General features: G+C 42.0%; 1 protein-coding gene across 2 annotated transcripts in view; it reads right to left on the minus strand.

Moving 5' to 3' along the window:
- The window catches only part of GLI3 (GLI family zinc finger 3), a 269,151-nt gene extending 254,045 nt beyond the window's left edge, over nt 1-15,106 (minus strand). The window contains exon 1 of one of the 2 annotated variants that reach the window (XM_089917837.1): nt 14,474-15,106. In XM_089917837.1, coding sequence (XP_089773963.1) covers nt 14,474-14,597 — 124 coding nt within the window. In that variant the 5' untranslated portion in view covers nt 14,598-15,106. The remainder of the gene's footprint in view (nt 1-14,473) is intronic. The other variant, XM_022593050.3, reaches the window with a different exon arrangement.
- Between the last annotated feature and the right edge of the window lie 3,020 nt (nt 15,107-18,126).

The raw sequence follows: 18,126 nt of genomic DNA on the forward strand, positions 1-18,126 counted from the left end.
TTCCTGTCATTTTTCACTCTTCTAAATTCCTAGGGAACCTTAGGTGAATGTCATAGACACAAGAGTTTCGTGGGGAAGAGCTCTTTAAATCAGATACTCAAGTTCCTCGTTTAAAACAATAAAGTGGGCTTCTCTGGTGGCGCAGTGGGTGAGAGTCCGCCTGCCGATGCAGGGGACGCGGGTTCATGCCCCAGTCCGGGAAGATCCCACATGCCGCGGAGCGGCTGGGCCCGTGAGCCATGGCCGCTGAGCCTGCGCGTCCCGAGCCTGTGCTCCGCCATGGGAGAGGCCACAGCAGTGAGAGGCCCGCGTACAGCAAAAAAAAAAAACAAAAAAAACCACAGTAAAGTGATGTGGAAGCAGTCTTTTGACTTCCTAATGTGTGGCCTCTATAAAGTAAGCTGGGTCACGACTATGGTTATCACATCACATTTTACATGAGAAAGATTCATTTTCATCTCCCCTCACCCTTAAGAGGCTCTCTTCTCATAGACCATCATCCTTTCAAAGAGCAATTCTAATCATTCAATCAGTATTTCCCTGAAGGAAGTCAGAGCTCCAAAGCCTACCTGCAGACCAGTGGCTCTGGCAAATACTAGGTCACAAGTCTCTTTAAGAACCTGGACAAAGAGGATATAGGCTCACGCCCATAAAGTCTTGCATAAAGTAATTTCAGAGGGTTGGCCCATTCTCTGAAGCATGAACCTCAAGGGTTCCTGGATTCCCAATGAAGCCCCCATGCTGTAAAAGATGGTTCACTCCTCTTACATGCCATGCTGGCCTAGAGATATCAGCCACCAGACTCAATGGTACTCATTCCTGAGTGCATGGTGCTAGGAGCTAGGCTTTCCTAGGGTGTGGGACACTGACATTACCTTCATGAGAAAGATTTTCTCTAAAAATTTAACTCTCAAGGACCTACTGCATAGCCCAGGGAACTATATTCAATATCTTGTAATAACCTATAATGGAAGAGACTCTGAAAAAAGAATCTATCTATATATATAGATATATACACATGTATATGTATGTGTGTATATGTATATATATATATATACACATATATGTAAAACTGAATCAATTTGCTATATACCTGAAACACAACACTGTAAATCAACTATACTTCAATAAAAACTTTTTTTAATTTAACTCTTTTTTAAGCACATATAATCTCTCGCTTGTAACTAAAAATAACCCCCCCAGTTAAAACAAGGTACCAAATTATACTAGCCCTTACATGTAAGATTTGTACTTGTATCATTAGTATACTCACGTATCATGAAGTTTTCATTTTTATTTTATTTTATTTTTTTGCGGTACGCGGGCCTCTCACCGTTGTGGCCTCTCCCGTTGCGGAGCACAGGCTCCGGACGTGCAGGCTCAGCGGCCATGGCTCACGGTCCCAGCCGCTCTGCGGCATGTGGGATCTTCCCGGACCGGGGCACGAACCCACGTCCCCCTGCATCGGCAGGCGGACTCTCACCCACTGCGCCACCAGGGAAGCCCGAAGTTTTCATATTTAAACACTGACTTTCTCCGCACCCTCCTCCCACGCCCCCAGCAGTGTGAAAACCATTGATCCAGTCTAGTCTAGAATAGAAACAGAACAGTATTTTGTAGCCTGGTCCCAGCAAATATAACCACTTCTTTCTTAAGGTAAAAAAGGGGTTTTTTTCTTCTCAGCAACACGCTCCTGATCCTGAACTTCCTGAAAGATCAATAAGCAAAAGGAACATCTTTTTAACTAAATTATACAGTCTTCTTCTTAAAAAAAAAAATACAAAAAAGACTTGTGAAGTCTTTTCTTCAAAGGACAGGGATGAGAGATTTGCAAACCACCTTCTTATCCTTCTTTTGCCTTATTGTCTGTTTTGCTCGAAAGAGAATCAAGATAGAGATATTTTTCAGCTATTTTAGCTAGATGAAGGCCGAGTAACAGGTACACACAGAATCTGTGCCCGTCTTCAGTCTGAAAAACCCAAATCAAACCAAACAGGAGACCACCGCATGCTGCACCAACACTAGACACAGAAAGAATAAGCATCAATAAAATTTTTAAAATAAAAATGAAATAAAATAATTCCTGCTACAAAACTGTACACTACCACTCTCATATTACCCAAGATTTAAAAATCTGGGATTCCCCAATATTCAACCAATATATATGCTGATACATGTGTGTATGTGTACATATTTATAGACATCTTTTTTTCAATTCACACAAGTTTGGGGGTCAAGCTGATGGATGAAAATATTCTCAATTTGTGTGAAAGTGATCAAAGAAAATGCTTTCAACTGATGTGAAAAAGTTTCCCGTTAAGACGGTAGCTATTTTTCTCAAGCATGATTCCTTTTAATTGCGGAAAAGAGCCCAAAGGCTTTGTCAAGGGGCACATGTTTTCTATAAATCAAAACATAAATAAATGTGAGCTTATTTCACTAGGCGTACATATGGTTTTTGCTAAGCAAACTCTATTTATAAAACATTGTTAGCCTCCACCGGAACTGCTGTCAACATTTATAGGAAAGGAACTTTTCTACTGCTCTAAATCTTGCCAGAATTTGAAAACAAGCCTAGAAACATTAGTTTTTTTAAAGACAGATTTGATTTAAACTTAATGTGAAATGGGCCACTGTGTGTTTTCTAGTTTTTAAATGCTTGGAAGAAATCTTCAACTGAATATTAGATTCCTGTTTTACCAGAAAATGTTTACATTGCTGGAAGTCCCATTATTTTAACCATGCCTTTGTTGTATTCTTTCTAGAAGTTCTCTTTTGGTTACGGGCAAGAGTCTGGGATTATTTTTCTTATCACTGCCAATAGAACAAAAATATTCTGTGAATGGGGAGTCTTTGACATCCATTAAAGCTTAGTATTCATAATTGCCTCACCATCTTTTCCCAAAGGCTCATTTGCATGATCACTTCTCTTTAGATACTCACCCTAGACTATAAACACATTTATCAGTCCTACTCAGAGAGCAGTTCTCAAAATGAAGTTCTCTATGAAAGAAATTAGCTCTAAGCAAGCAGGAGGCAATAGTCCTTGACAATCAACAGCAAACCATAGAAGGTAACAGTCACTTTAATATAATTCACATTCTCCATTTTCCATTCAACTTTTCTTCCTTGGGCTGCAGAGCCTCCCCAAACAGAATTTTTTTCAATGCTTTTGCAATCAATCCCCACCCCAGGTGGATCTAAGCCAATGGTTACAGTACAGTCAAGAGCAGCTCCAGAAAGAGATCTCTCAGGCTCTCTCTCGGTTTTTTATGATTTTCTTTCAAGCTGCATCTTCCCCAGTTGTAAGATTTGTCACCTCTTGGCATGAAATGCATTTGTTTTTCTTTTTCAATGGCAAGAGGAAAAATGTTAGATAGTTCCATAAAAATAACTAAAAGAACTTAAAAAGTCCTAACATCATAAACTTCCAAGGTAATAAAATATTTAAATATATTTAATGTTGACCTAACATGTAATTACCTATATATGCTTAAATGGCTTTGGAAACAATGGAACCGTTTTCACTTTCAAATACTATCCCGATTTAAATTCCCAAATACTTACCCCAATTTATATAGCGAACTCTACTTCTCTGCAGTATACTTAAAGGGGAAGACTGCTTATAAAAGGCAGCCATGGTTCCAATAAACTTAAAAAAAAAAAATAGACATAGATAGACAGATCCAGAAGAAAAAGATATCATTTTTTATATATCATTTTTATATATCATTCTTTTATCTTTTTATATATCATTTTTTTATATATCATTCTTTTCTCTAATTTTACAGAAATGAAGAGCTAGCTACCCTAATGGTAGGCACTAATGAATTGGAAATGATAAAGAAAGGCAGAATTCTCTAGAACTTCTGTACCTAATCAATCACCAGAGAACAGTGACATCATTAGAGCCTTTGATCACAGCTCCTCTTTCAAGCTCAGATGGGACTGGATTGATCCTTGCTGGCTCTGAGAATGGAGAAACACCTAAGAATACAATTCACCATGAAACATGAGAGTCATCAGCATCTCTTGCCCTCCTTGGAGAGGAACAAGAAGAGCACATTCCAAGCAGCCCAACACCAAACAATAGAGCCCCCTCATTAAATCCAAACCGAATTCCCATCTTACTAGGATTCCCAGAGCGCTTTAAGAGAGGGACAGACAATAAGCTACTTTTCCTTCAGTTTGGTCCTCCTCGCCCACTATACGCACCCAGGACAAGCCCCAAATCCCTTCACCCTAGGGGTGGAGGAGAGAATCTGGGGATTTTTTCCCCCATTCTCCCCATTACAAAAGCACTTAATTCAGAACTGCCCTTTCTACTTGTGAATTTCACTTTATAGGTCTTTACTAAAAATGTGGGTGACTTGGACAAAAAGACAGTCTTCAGATACAACGCAGGCTTTCTATAATTTCAAAATACTTGGATTGCAATCACTCATAATGTTCTGATCTGAAATGGTCCCTTGGGTAAGGAAAACTTTTCATCGACCTTGACGACTTGAGTTCCATAGTTGTTTGTTTTTCTTCCCCCCCCTCCTTATTGGTAATCCGAATCTAATTGCGTTTCGAGAACACTGGTGGGGGGAGCGGAAATGTAGTATATTATCTCCCTCATCAGATGATCAATGATTTCATTAATAAGACAGATAACAAAACTGTCATATCATCGACACTGTTATGAAAGATGATCCTAGCCTCCCGCTCCATTTTCCAAGGTCCGGGGTTCTCTGTGGCAGCTCTGAGTCCATTCAATATTTTCCACAGACAGAGAAAAGTGAAAATCCATTTTGAAACCAATTTCAATTAGGATCCAGAAGCTGTTATCACAGGTGTCGCAGAATGGGCCCGTAAGTGGAAATGTCGCCTATCCATTCTGAAATGAAACCTTATCAGGCACTACAAAGATGGCTGGGGACAGCCTATCTGTAAATTACTTTTCGTCCTGTGTTAACTCAACCTTAGTCCTGTCATATGGAATTCTTTCCATCTACTAGTAATAATCTAATGACTAACTAGACACAGCACCCAAATGGCTTTCAGTCGGACAGGGCTGTCCCCTGAAACATGGGTATAAAAAAAAAAAAAAAAACCACACTCGGGCCAGTGGGCCAGCAAAGGGCTAGGCGTGCTTTAAATGATAGAACTAAAAGTTTATTATGGGAAATAAAAGAAGCCCCGTCTCCACCCATTGCATTCCTGGTGATTTTTCAATTGCAAACTCCAAGGCCCCGTGATTTCATTAATGCAGCACCCAAGTCGGGAGGCTTTTCTCTCACATCTTTCAGACTCCTTTTAGCAAATTATCCCATGACGGCGGATTTATTCAGTCAAAGACCTCGGACTTTGAGAGGCAACAAAAGAATCAAGAGACTTTCTGGTCCACCTGCCTGGCGAATGATGAGGCAGGGAAAAGTCTCCCCCAGAGAAACCAATCAAACCATTGTGTGGCACAGTCAGACCTTTTCAACTGTCAAGCCAGAGAGCAGGGGAAGAGATGAAAGAAGGCAGGATGAAGCTACCATTTACGGAACCATGTGGGAATGGTCTCCTAAGATTTAATAATTGGGATGGAACTCAACTTTCTACAACTAAAGGGGGAAAAAAAAAAAAGAAAGAGACCAAGAAGAGGAAAGAGTCAAAGAAAGAGAGAGAAAAAAAAAAAAAGAGTGAAAAAGAACAGCAGCCTAAGTCAGAGTAAGAATAACTTTTATAGAAAAATTTCCCCTACCTGAGATGAAGTCCTATCTATAAAAGTAAAGGGGAAAAGAATGATGTTACCCAAAAAAAAAAGAGAAAGACTTAACAAAGCCTTGGATACTTTCCTTCTAGGTTAGAGCTGCACTAAAAGTTCTCATTCTAACACTCTCCTGCTCATTCATGGTAGCAAAACAACAAAACAAAAAACCCTCATTAATATGACTGCCCTGTAGTTTTAAGTATAAAATGGCATCTTCAACTGGCCTAAAAGGGAACAATACATTGACTGGACACTCAAAAAAGACTCAAGACTGGCAGAGACAGAAGGTTATATGTTTCTGGGCAGTTTTTAAGAACATATTAGTTCTACTACCAATTCTATATGAAATATTTATATAGAAGGGAAAAGAAAACCAACGGTGGGTATAGCGAACAGGATCGAAAAACTCACGGATTTTTTTAAAAACAAAAAAAACCATAACATCAAGCAACTTCTACAGTTCTAATGCTTTCTATTATTATCAGTGACTCATAAGGTAACTATTACTACACTGAGTTTAAAAACAAGTATTTGTCAAAATCTGGGGGGGACGGGCCTGGAACCGTTCATTCTGTGCCTTGACTGTGGCAGTAATTACAGAACTTTATGGATCTGTCAAAACTCACTGAAGTGTATACCAAAAAAAAGTAAATGATGCTGTATGTAAAGTTTTAAAAATAGAAAATTACAGCAGGGGGATTTGGCAAGATTTCCACGTAAATACGACAAAGGGAAGGGTTTTGCTTTCACCATCACCCACCTCCTTCTCTGCCTGGGACCCTCGTGGTTCCCAACGCTCCCGGTCTCACCCTCTAGCAGCCCTGGAACAAAAGCCCTCCCCCCAAGTAGGGGCTCAAAGTGGTACCCAGCAGAAAGCCACCGAGATACCTCCCCAGAGAGACACTGCCCTCCCACAAGCTCCATTTTGGCCCCGAGTTTCAACTCTTTGGCTCCCGCTTCTGATTCTGACCAATTTATCTCTGAAAATGTGAAATACTCACATCACTGGATCACAAGTAATCAGGGCAACCCAGAAACTTCCCACAAGCTGAACACATAATGCTGTGGCTTCTTTTCACTCCCAAGTCTGGAAAACTGTGGCAAGAAGGGATTGAGATTTATTCCTGATTTCTCGGAGCACCCAAGAATTGTTTTCAGAGGAGAAATCCAATAGCTATAACGCAAGAGAAAAGAGCAGCCTTGCCCTCAGGGAAGCCCATTTGCACAGAATTACTGACTTTATCCCATAATGGGAAGGCGTATTTATGAATGAGGGGTAGGCCTGAAAATGTGATTCTTTAAATCCAACTTGTGCCAATTTCAGGATCAGTGATTTGAGGTACTGTTTCCTGATCCCAGCTCCTATCATTTCCTCGTCTGTGAAGCTAGGTCCTGATGGCCCCCACATTTTAAAGATTTTCTGTAAGCCAACACCCTCTAACTCTCTCCATCGGATTCAAGCTTAACCATGCACAGATTATTAACAAATGATGTTGTGTTGAAAGGAGTGAGATGAAAAGTGTCACTATATTAAATCCTGCCAGATTTTATCCAGAAGAGGCTATTACTATTCCTAAAAATAGCTACCATGTTTGAGTACTTACTGTGCCAGCCTCAGAGATGTTAAGTTATTAGCCCAAGATCACACAGTGATAAAGTGGCTGAGCCAGGGTCGAACCCTGGCATCCACACCACTGCTGTTCTGCACATGCCCCCTGCCCCACTGAGCCGAGCAAAGTTCTGGCAGGTCTGTGTACTGTGTAGGCTGGGGCCCTCCAAGCCCAAACTACTAAAGAAGGATGAGGTGGAGGCAGGGAAAAGACAAACCAGGTGCTATGTCGAAAAGTTTCAAGTGTTATGTGGAAGGTGGGAGGGATGAATAAATGGGGCACAGGGAAATTTGAGGGGTGCAACTAGTCTATAATGGCAGCTACAGGACATTATATATTTGTCAAAACCCATAGGACACACAACACAAAGAATGAACCCTCATGGAAACCATGGACTGTGGTTAATCATCGTGTATCTATATTACTTCCTCAATTGTAACAAACGTATTACACCATTACAAAATGTTAATAATAGGGGAAACTGGGAGGGGGGGAAGGGGTATATAAGAACTCTGTGTACTTTCTGATCAATGTTTCTGTAAATCTAAAACTTCTCTAAAATATAGTCTATTGATTAAAATAGTAATAAATAAAATAAGCCTCCCAAAACCAAGTGTTACTAGGTAGCTCCCCAAAGGACACAAGATTATATATGGAAAGATGGAGGGCAGAGTCGCATTTGAGAAGAAGGTAAACACGCAACGTGCCCCGATGTTAAGAATAAAGGTCATTCTATGCAGAAGCAGCGTGAAGGCAAGGAGCCCTTCCAAATGGCTAAAGCACAGGTTATAGATGGGAAAGCAGAGTCGCAGAAAATCAGATTGGAGAGATTGGAGAGGCAGACTGGGGTCTGATTTCGGAAGATAACTCAATATTAAGCGAAGGATTTTTTTTTTTTTTTTTTTGCGGTACGCGGGCCTCTCACTGTTGCGGCCTCTCCCGTTGCGGAGCACAGGCTCCGGATGCACAGGCTCAGCGGCCATGGCTCACGGGCCCAGCCGCTCCGCGGCATGTGGGATCCTCCCGGACCGGGGCACGAGCCCGCGTCCCCTGCCTCGGCAGGCGGACTCCCAACCACTGCGCCACCAGGGAAGCCCTAAGCGAAGGATTTTGAATTTTATTTTATAAGTAGCTGGGAATCACTGAAGGTTCTAGAGTAGGGGTGTGGCATAACCGTAAAAAGATTCACTGGGGAAGAGCAACTCCATGAATCAGGGCCGAGCGATTGGAGAGAAGGTCACTTTAACTGTCTGGGCATGAGATAGTGAGGTTTGAAATAGCATTGTGCAGTAGGGTGGCCCAAAGGGACACGTGGGTGAATAATTACAGAGGAAAATCTACCAGGACCTCAAAACTGGTAGGACACGGGAAGCCGGAGGTTGGAAGGGGTCAAAGGTGACCGTGGGGTTTCAAGCCTGGATGACCACAGGAAGCTGATACACTCAGCCAAAATAAGAAGACAGAGGTTGCCAGGTAAAGGAACACATGAGTCTGGAGCTCAAAAGAGTCAGGGCTCTTATGAGAATCAGATTATTTGCCATGAGTTAGTTGGCTTAAAAACATGAAAGCTCTTTTAAAAAGCATAAAATTTAATGCAGCACAAACTACCCTATAAATGGGTACCACGAACCTGAAACAGTTTACCCCAAAAGAAGACTCAAGAAAAGGGATGTACCATATGCTGTTTCTAGTGTTAAGACATATAATCAATGGTAGTTTTCAAGGTTAAAGAAATCAAAATAAATTTTCTCAAAATTGCCTTCCCTATTTTCTGGCTTGAGAAGGCATTTGGAAGGAAGGTAGAGAAAAAAAAATTTTTTTAATAGTTCTTCCTTAAGATGTGTAAACTCGGTCATCTGGGGGCTCTGTGAAACACCTTGAACTATTTTTCGGACAGAGTCCAGCAAATTTAAAATTACTTTTGCCAAACGTTTTCCCCTTAATTTCAAAACCTATGTATATTTTCAAGAAAACACAATCGTTTTGTTTTGGATTCGTAACATTTAATTCATCCCCATGCTTTGTCTTAATAACGATGGCTAAGCTCTTACCATGTGCAGTCCTACCAGAAAGGTACAGGCATTGCCTCACTTAATCCGCCTGGAGATCCTGTGAAGTGGGTCTAATTAGTATCTTGCTAAACAGATGAAGAAATTGAGACTTTGAGAAGTGAATTTGCCCACACGCACCAAGCTAGTCCTTGGTGTTCAGAACTCAGTCCAAACTTTCAACCCAAACCCCAGGGGTGCTCCTATCCAACACCCTACAGTGTGAAACCACGTTATCTGAAAGTCCTTTCCATCTATCTGTCCATCTGTCATGTGCTAGGAAATGGGATGTGGCCAAGAAAAGAGGGATTGAACATCTTAAGGGACAGGAAACCTAAAACTCACAACCTACAGGCTTTCTGCTGTGAACTGTCCACCCACTTCTGAGCAGAATTAGGTACATAAACTCTTACCATAAAAAAGGACAAAAAGAGACAAGAGATCTTGGCGGTGAACAGCCAATGAATTCCCAACTCTTAACAAAATTCTGAGCTATCTTACTCCCAGCCAGGAGACCAACAGATATCCTGATTAACACTCATAGGAGTTACTGGACAGTTTGAAAGAAAATCACAAGGCCAGGAAGTGACCGAAAGTTAAAATTAAAAAAAAAAAAAAGTATCTCCTACATATTTGCAAACCACAACACTTTCCCCTTAGAAACCTCAAAGAATTTTTTTTTTAAGCAGAGGAGAACCAAGCCCTCCTTTCGAAAGAATCAAAGTGAACAGGGAACTTCCTCTCCATTATTAATCTATCAACTTTGGTTTCATATTGCATCACCATTAAGATAATTTCTGCTTTCTATCACTTTAAGGTATGTTCCCAATAACTATCAGATCTGATAAAAGATCCCCAAAGCAGGACCTACATATGCTTATTATTAGCTGCTTTCTCTTTTAAAGCAGAGTGGTAGGTTAATAAGAAATATCAGATTACTCCTTTAAAAAAAAATCATAGGCCAAAAATGAAATAAAACATTTCACACTGAAAAGTCAGTATTTGCAAGTCGTTAAAGGAAATTTTATAGGACAATGAGAATGTTTAATACATGGGAACACCTAGATTAAAACATGTCTATTATTTACAAAAACACAATATGCAGCTTGGAAAGTAATGAATCCGTACCTGAAAAAAACAGATCATTAAGGCATTTTACTTAAGGTACTAGCATATTAACAGATTTGAGATTTTTAAGTAAACCATGACACCTAAGATATGAACGCACCCTTTATATGTGAAAGACACCATCTTGGACGCCAGAAATGATCATTTACGTGTCAATTGCACTGAACAAATATTCAGAAAACTGAATGTCTTCTCTTGTGTCATTTATGTTTCATAAGTAACACTAGAGCTTAAAATCAAACTGTAACACATGAAGCAAACATTGTGGTTCCTAAGTATACTGAATGCTTCATATGTTGATATAGGTTCTTAAATGTTACAAAAATCAGTTTGTCTGTGTTTTACCCATAGAAGATCTAGAACAGTTTTTCACTTGTGTTATTTTAAATTTCAAGGTTTAAAGGCAGATCCTTCCTTAAAATGTTGTTTAAGGTTTTTGAACCATACATTTTGGTTCGTGGGTATGTGTGCGTTTAAACAGAACTCTGTATGACTGTTATTCTAGGAGTAGATACTCAGCTGAGAAAAGTAAGAAAACAGATCTGTAAGGACATGCAGGGGAATGTGCATGGTCTGGCTGGAAGGCTCACAATCAGGAATAAATTGCAGCACGTAATGGCTGGAAAAGTTAATTAAGTCAACCTAACACAGCGCCAATAGCGAAACGTTTTTGTTTGTTTTATTTTAATCTTGAAATTGTGGACGGGAGAAGAAATACACAGGTTACCTCCGTAATATATCTTGGTGAGGAACTCATTTTTCATTGTTCATTTACAAGTCTCTGAATTGCAGAACTTTGTAAGGAAAGCCTAAGAACCCCCTGGGAACAGTAGCAATTGGTACTACCTATTATAGGATCCAAGTAATTTTCATTTCCTTTTTGTGAAGAGCCTCAGTGGAGGTATCCAAGCACTTCTGAAATGTTTGCAGAGGAAAGACAGAACGGTAGACAGACAGAATAGACAGACAGATGGATGACCATAGCAATGACAGTATACCAACCTTTGAAAGCCTGCCCCCCACACCAGCTCTTAAACCCAAACCAAACCACAGACCAAAGCCCCCAGACTAGCTGTGTGACCAGAGCTGAGAGCAAAGGGCAGCGTGCCACCAGGTAGAAGCTGGCAGAACAAAGAATTTGGGCCATTCCACACCCTCCTAAGTGTGATCCTGGGGCCATAAAGAGGCTCTGAACTAGTTAGATGAATCCTGCCGGGGACTTTGTAAAAAAAAAAAAAAAAAATCATTACAATTATTAGCATTGCTTATGTAAAGCAATCACAAAGAAAAAAGTTTATTTGCCTTTGTCTCAATTTTTCCCACCTTTAAACTTGTTTGCTGGTTTTCCTGGAATCTTCCAGCAGGATTGCCATTGATATTTCAAAAACACCACTTCCATTTTTCTTTATTTGGTTGGCTCTTTATGTTATTCCAAAACAAAAAGGAGTCAATCTCTTACAAGAAATAGAACACTGAAAAAATGGTCAGAGCTCACAGGATTCTAGGACAGCTATCATTCACGCAGGAGCCCTGCAAACCTGACTAATGAGGTTTCTGCCCCAAGACAGGACGTGTCTTACACCCATTTAGGAGGTGCTTCAAGGACCCAAGGTGATCAGGGTGGGAAGCCCATGGAATTCGGTTTCGGAGTCAGTTCTGTGGTTACTTCGGACTCAAGGACTAACTTTTATAAACCATGGCTGTTTCTTCCCTGGATACTTGTTCCCCAGTGGCTTCCTGGCTGCTGGGCTGATTAGGTTAGTTCTGTTCCTGGTCACCCTAAGCAGGTTAATGGGCAGAACTCATGGTCAGAGTAGCTCCAGACAAATGCAACGGCACCAAAAATCTGCCCAGCAGGTGTCCAGTGGCCGGAATCGCCAAAGTGGTAGCACCTTCATAAGGACAGATCGCTATTGTTACTCTGCTGAAATTCACAGAAAGGACAGTGGTTTATGGAGGCTCCACGTGGTGCAGCCTGTTCTCACGCACACACTTACACACACGCTCACTCATTCACATGCACTCACACTCACACACACCGCTATAAAAATCACTCAACGTTGATGCTTCGTGAAGCATGATATCCAGAAAGCGATTATTCCTACAAATTTGCTATTAAAATTACCAAATCGCCTACATGGCACAGACTGATCCTATTTCTGAAATAGACGTGTCTAATTTTTACAAATTCCAGAGAAAAGAAACAAGGGCCACAGCATGCTTTTTTAAGGAGAAAATATGCCTTCTACAACCTCATCACAGGAATAATGCAAAAATCTGGCTCTATTAATATAAGCTCTAGTCCTGAGTTGAAAGACCACGAATCAAGAAAGAAATACAGTTTCGTATGTATGTTAAGTAAATTCATTATTTTAACTCAGACATAAACAGATCTCCCTTAAGGATCAATTCAAAATGGGACTCATTAGCCGAAAGGTTTAATGCCAGCCCCTCCTCTGGCCCGGTCAAGCCAGCAGTGCGCACTGGTGACATCGGGGAAGGAGAAAAGTGAGCAGCACACACTGTGGACCAGGATGGGCACAGAGGGCAGGGCCAGGCAATGCCACAGTTCAGACAGGAAGGTGCAGCTTTTTTATTGGATGTCTGCCCTCACAGCCTACACTTCTGGGCTGTTACCTTCCAAAGCAGATTCTCACTCTCCCATTGTATGTAAAAAATTGGAGGGGCTTCCCTGGTGGCGCAGTGGTTTAGAATCCGCCTGCCAATGCAGGGGACACGGGTTCGAGCCCTGGTCTGGGAAGATCCCACATGCCGCGGAGCAACTAAGCCTGTGCACCGCAGCTACTGAGCCTGCGCGTCTGGAGCCGCTGCTCCGCAACAAGAGAGGTCGCGATAGTGAGAGGCCCGCGCACCGCGATGAAGAGTGGCCCCCGCTCGCCGCAACTAGAGAAAGCCCTCGCACAGAAACGAAGACCCAACACAGCGAAAAATAAATTTAAAAATTATAAAAAATAAAATTAAAAAAAATTGGAAATCAGCCTAGTCAAATCTTTTTGGAATAAATAAAATATAAATGCCCAGGGAGGGAGAGGGCGCAGGTTGGCTCAGCAGATGCAAAACCTTGTACCCAGGTAGGCAGTGTCCAGGACTGAGACCAGCCCATTCTTCCTAAGGGCACATGGCAAAGCGGAGAGCAATTCGCAGAGGCCAGGGGTGGCTATGAAATCTACAAAAAGCCAAGGCGCTGCTGGCCTTCCAGAGCCGAAAGGCAGGGAAAGGAAGTGAAGGTTACTCTTAACTTATTCAGTCTGTTTTTACCAGAGGGGGCTCTGGAATTTATTTTCAGTGCTCCATGCTTGAATTGAAATGCCTCTCAACACTTTGCTTAAAATATTAAAACATACAGCATGTAAAACAGTTGGCTTTCTGTATCTCTAAACGCAAATTAAGGACGTTAAATTTTTATATGCCAACAGCAAAACCTGCAACTCAGAAACTAGGTGAGGCTCAACCGTTAACAACTTTTAAAATCCTTTCTAGCGGACTCCTTAGGGTTTGGGGTCTGCAGGGGACCCTATCACTACTTTGGACAAGGCAACTCTTGTGTCTTCTGTAATAACTGATAACTGATTATCCCGACGAGTAGAGACTTTCCATGTGAAATGCAAAGTATTTTGAACCCCAGCCAGACTCATCAAGATGATTTCCAAAATGCCAAAACAGGAACTTCCTATAATAAATAACCTATCACATTTGCATCTCGAATTAGCAAATTTGGAAGAAAACGTGTAGTTTCAGCGCCAAAACAGAGATGGCTAAAGCCTGGCCACCCCGAGCCCACACCCCAACCTCCACCTCCATCTGCGCTCTTCAGCTCTCAGAGCACAAACACGGGTCCAGGTGCAAATGCTCAACTCGCAAGGAATGCAGAGCAAAGAAAAGGACTGTAGGCTTGACTGTTGGTAATCCCCGTGGCCGCTCACCATTGGAAGTGGTGCTGGAGGCCACGGCTTTCTCGCTGACGTCTGGTCGAGTGGAGTATTTCACTATGGAATTCTCCACTTTCTTCTTCTCAGTGGTCGTGGAGCTCTGGGACTGGGCCTCCATGACGCCTTCTCATTACTTCAGCTCCGGGCGACCAGGAACCCCTACAAAAACAGCAGCGCCATCAATTTCAAATAAGAAGGGGAAAAAGGAAATCTCACTCCGAAGGCCACTTCACCTGTCACCTGAGGAGGTGCCTGGAGCATCAGCTAATTCAAAATCTGGAAGCCCCTTACCTGCTGGCTTTCTTGCAAAAAGGCCTCAAAGTGCTAGTAACAAGCCAGGCGAATTCTGTCTACACGTGCAAAAGGAGGAGAAAGGGACTTGTCCATAATGTGAGACTTCTCCCAAAATCCTACTGGGCATTTGTTATTAAATGGTCTAAATATCTCCATCTTCAGCTGTGTCTACGGCGAGAAATCCAAGCGTCACATTACTCCTTCAAGCCACATCTACAGATGTCTCCGACATTTATAAGAAAGTGGCCGCTTTTCTGTGAAGGGGCAGTAGGACAACTTTCCAAGCCAGGGAAGTTTTTTAGTTATTAATTAGATGTTTTAAAGAGTGACCGACAATTTCTCCCATCCAAGCCCAACTCCAAATTCTGAATCAGAGAATTCTGGTCAATGATTTTGCTTCCCTCACCAAGATATGTGAATCGCAACATGCCTCTTAAACCTAATTCTTTCAGGAAAACCATACACTTTAAGCTTTCTTAAAACAGCAGAACATTTCCATTCATTTAAGTTACATTTTTAAAACAAACAAAGGTGATAGAACAACACACTCTGGATCCCACAGGAAAAGGCAAAAGATCACCCACAGCAAAGGCTGGAACCACTTAAGAAATATTAAAACTCAGCTAAAGGCAAGGGCAGTTAGTCTGTCTTTCACCAGCTTCATTCATGTGATAATCGCCCTAACTCATCATTCATCAATTTTCACTCTGTTTGGTTCATGTTCTTTTTTGGCAGTCATGATCTACACCTACAAAGAATACAAGAGAAGATGACAACTCTCCTCTCTACCATGTTTCCCTCAAGCTCTCTAGATTGTGGGCATTTCTTCCATGGAGTCACCTGCCTGTTTTCTACATTTAGCGGAGGCCACCGTGTTCCATCAAAACAAGGATTAGAGAAATAAAACAAGCAAGTGCTTCACAGACTAAAAGAGTTAAAGTACCAGATGGAAGATTTTTAGTGATCCTTAACTCAAACTTGCAAGGGAACTGCAATCTGGGATAAGTAACTGGAAAAGCTGAAGGCCCAGAGGCGTCATGGCCCTGGAGCACCAGTTCTTCCAGTAACTTCCATTTCTTTTCCTTGATTATCCAGTGGCATTCACTGTAAAACACACAAGTTATTTAGAACAGCTTTTCTAGAATAAAAAAGACAAAAAGACGCCCTAGGTTAAATGTACATATCAATTATAAGATCCACTCTGAATTCAGAAACATCCCTCAGAGAGTCTCCCTAGGGGCTTCCCTGGTGGCGCAGCGGCTGAGAGTCCACCTGCCGATGCAGAGGACGCGGGTTCGTGCCCCGGTCCGGGAAGATCCCACATGCCGCGGAGCGGCTGGGCCCGTGAGCCATGGCCGCTGAGCCTGCGCGTCCGGAGCCTGTGCTCCGCAACGGGAGAGGCCACAACAGTGAGAGGCCCACGTACCGCAAAAAAAAAAAAAAAAAAGAGCCCCCATAGATCACAACAGTGAAAGAATATAGACCTTCTTTTCTCAAGGCTGCCACCGTACACAAGTCCACAGGGGAGGGCCTGATTGGCACCCCCTGGAGTTGTCCAGTGCCTCAGTTTCCTCATCTGTCACATGACAGTGTCACACAGTGGGACTTCACCTTGGGGGTGGGAAAGGGGGGTGTCCAGTCCTCTTTAAGAATATGTTAAAACTTACAGACCCTCTCCCCCCAGAATCCCCTTAAGTGCACCAAAAACTGTCCATTTGATTTCCAAGGGATCACAGGCCCTCCAAACCAGTTAAAGAACCCCTGAAGGAGAAATTCTCAACCACCCCTTCTAGCTCTACCAATCTCAGAATGATTCTCTAAATTTTTTACATGCTCCCCCCAAATTGACTTAAATATCATTTTTAAAGCATGCCACGAGAACAATTCAACCCACTCCATGGCACTGTTTCTCAGCGTGGTACAAAAGCCACCTCAATCAGCCTTGTTTCGGTGCTTGCAAAACATTCAGAGCTGCAGGTCCAACCCCTGATGTCTCTCAGGTGACCCCTGGAACCTTTATCTGAACCAGCACTGGTGACTATCAGCTTCAGTGAAGCTCGCAGACAACTGCTCTACATATTTTTTGTTTGCTGCTCTGTACCCAATACTGTAGGTGGTCCTCACTGAAGTCTTGGCAGATTGGATGAACTAATGAATGAAGCACTGAATTCCAACAGCCCAAAAGAGCCTATCCCAACTGCCATCCCAATAATGAACTCTGCATCGGTCGGGAATCTTTGTTGAATGTCCGTCTTCCCCTCCGGACCCTAAACTCCAAAGGCCGGGCTATCTACCCAGCACCTCATACCTGTAAGAATATTTACTGAGTAATAAGCGATCCAGCAATGATCCCATGACCCAGACAATTCAGCAGTGTCTTAAATCTTAATTGTCATAGATTTAGCTACATATCTTTTCTTTTATAGCCTGTGTTTCTTTGTAAACTGGCAAATTATATCAAAACTAAAAACTTTAATAGGAATATTTAATTAATCAAAACACTCCATTCTCAACCATTTTGGAGAAAAGGGGGCACTTACTATAATTGTTTCCCTCAAAACACAAGTACAGTTTTACCGGTTGAATCTGGATGGGATTTATGAATACTGGACACAGAAACAAGCTAATGGACCAGAGGGGGGAAAGAAAAAAAAAGCCATGAAGAGATGGGATTCTTGTCTCTTCCTTAGGAGAGGGAACTAATTAATAGTAGCGACAAGACAAGTCACCAAAGCTCCTTGACAAACTTGGTTTTTGTGGAGTTGTTGGTTTTTCCCCCAAGCGAAAGACTTCATTTTAACAAAGCAATAAAAACCCTCCAAATACTCATCACCAGAGAGAGGCTCAGTGAGAAGAGGTAAAGCCCCAGACACTGATTGAAATCGCACTAATTAATGGTCTTGGAGAACACTAATTCCTCCCCCCACCCCCTGTTCAAAATGGATTTTTAAAAAAATAGACCCTTGGTCACTCAAAAGTCTACCCCCTTCTTCTATTTTGACAACTTATTTTTGGATCTCATTAGTTAGTAACTAATTATTTAAAAGTGTGGTTTATGCTTGGAACAAGGCTATAAAAATGGCAACTTGCCAAGGCAGACATCTGCTTCCCGTATATCCCTATAAATTATATCAGCTTATTTTACTGATAAAAACCCAACTTTGTCCCTGTCAGTTACAAAGGAGAAAGTTGGGGGGTTTTTAATAAATTTATTTATTTACTTTTGGCTGTGTTGGGTCTTCATTGCAGTGCGCGGGCTTCTCACTGCGGTGGCTTCTCTTGTCGCGGAGCACAGGCTCTAGGCATGTGGGCTTCAGTAGCTGTGGCACACAGGCTCAGTAGTTGTGGCGCAC

This window comes from Delphinapterus leucas, chromosome 9 (genome assembly GCF_059928025.1).
Source record: "Delphinapterus leucas isolate spDelLeu-1000000601 "Yukka" chromosome 9, BTC_Dleu_Yukka2, whole genome shotgun sequence".
In the NCBI taxonomy this organism is placed as follows: domain Eukaryota; kingdom Metazoa; phylum Chordata; class Mammalia; order Artiodactyla; family Monodontidae; genus Delphinapterus; species Delphinapterus leucas.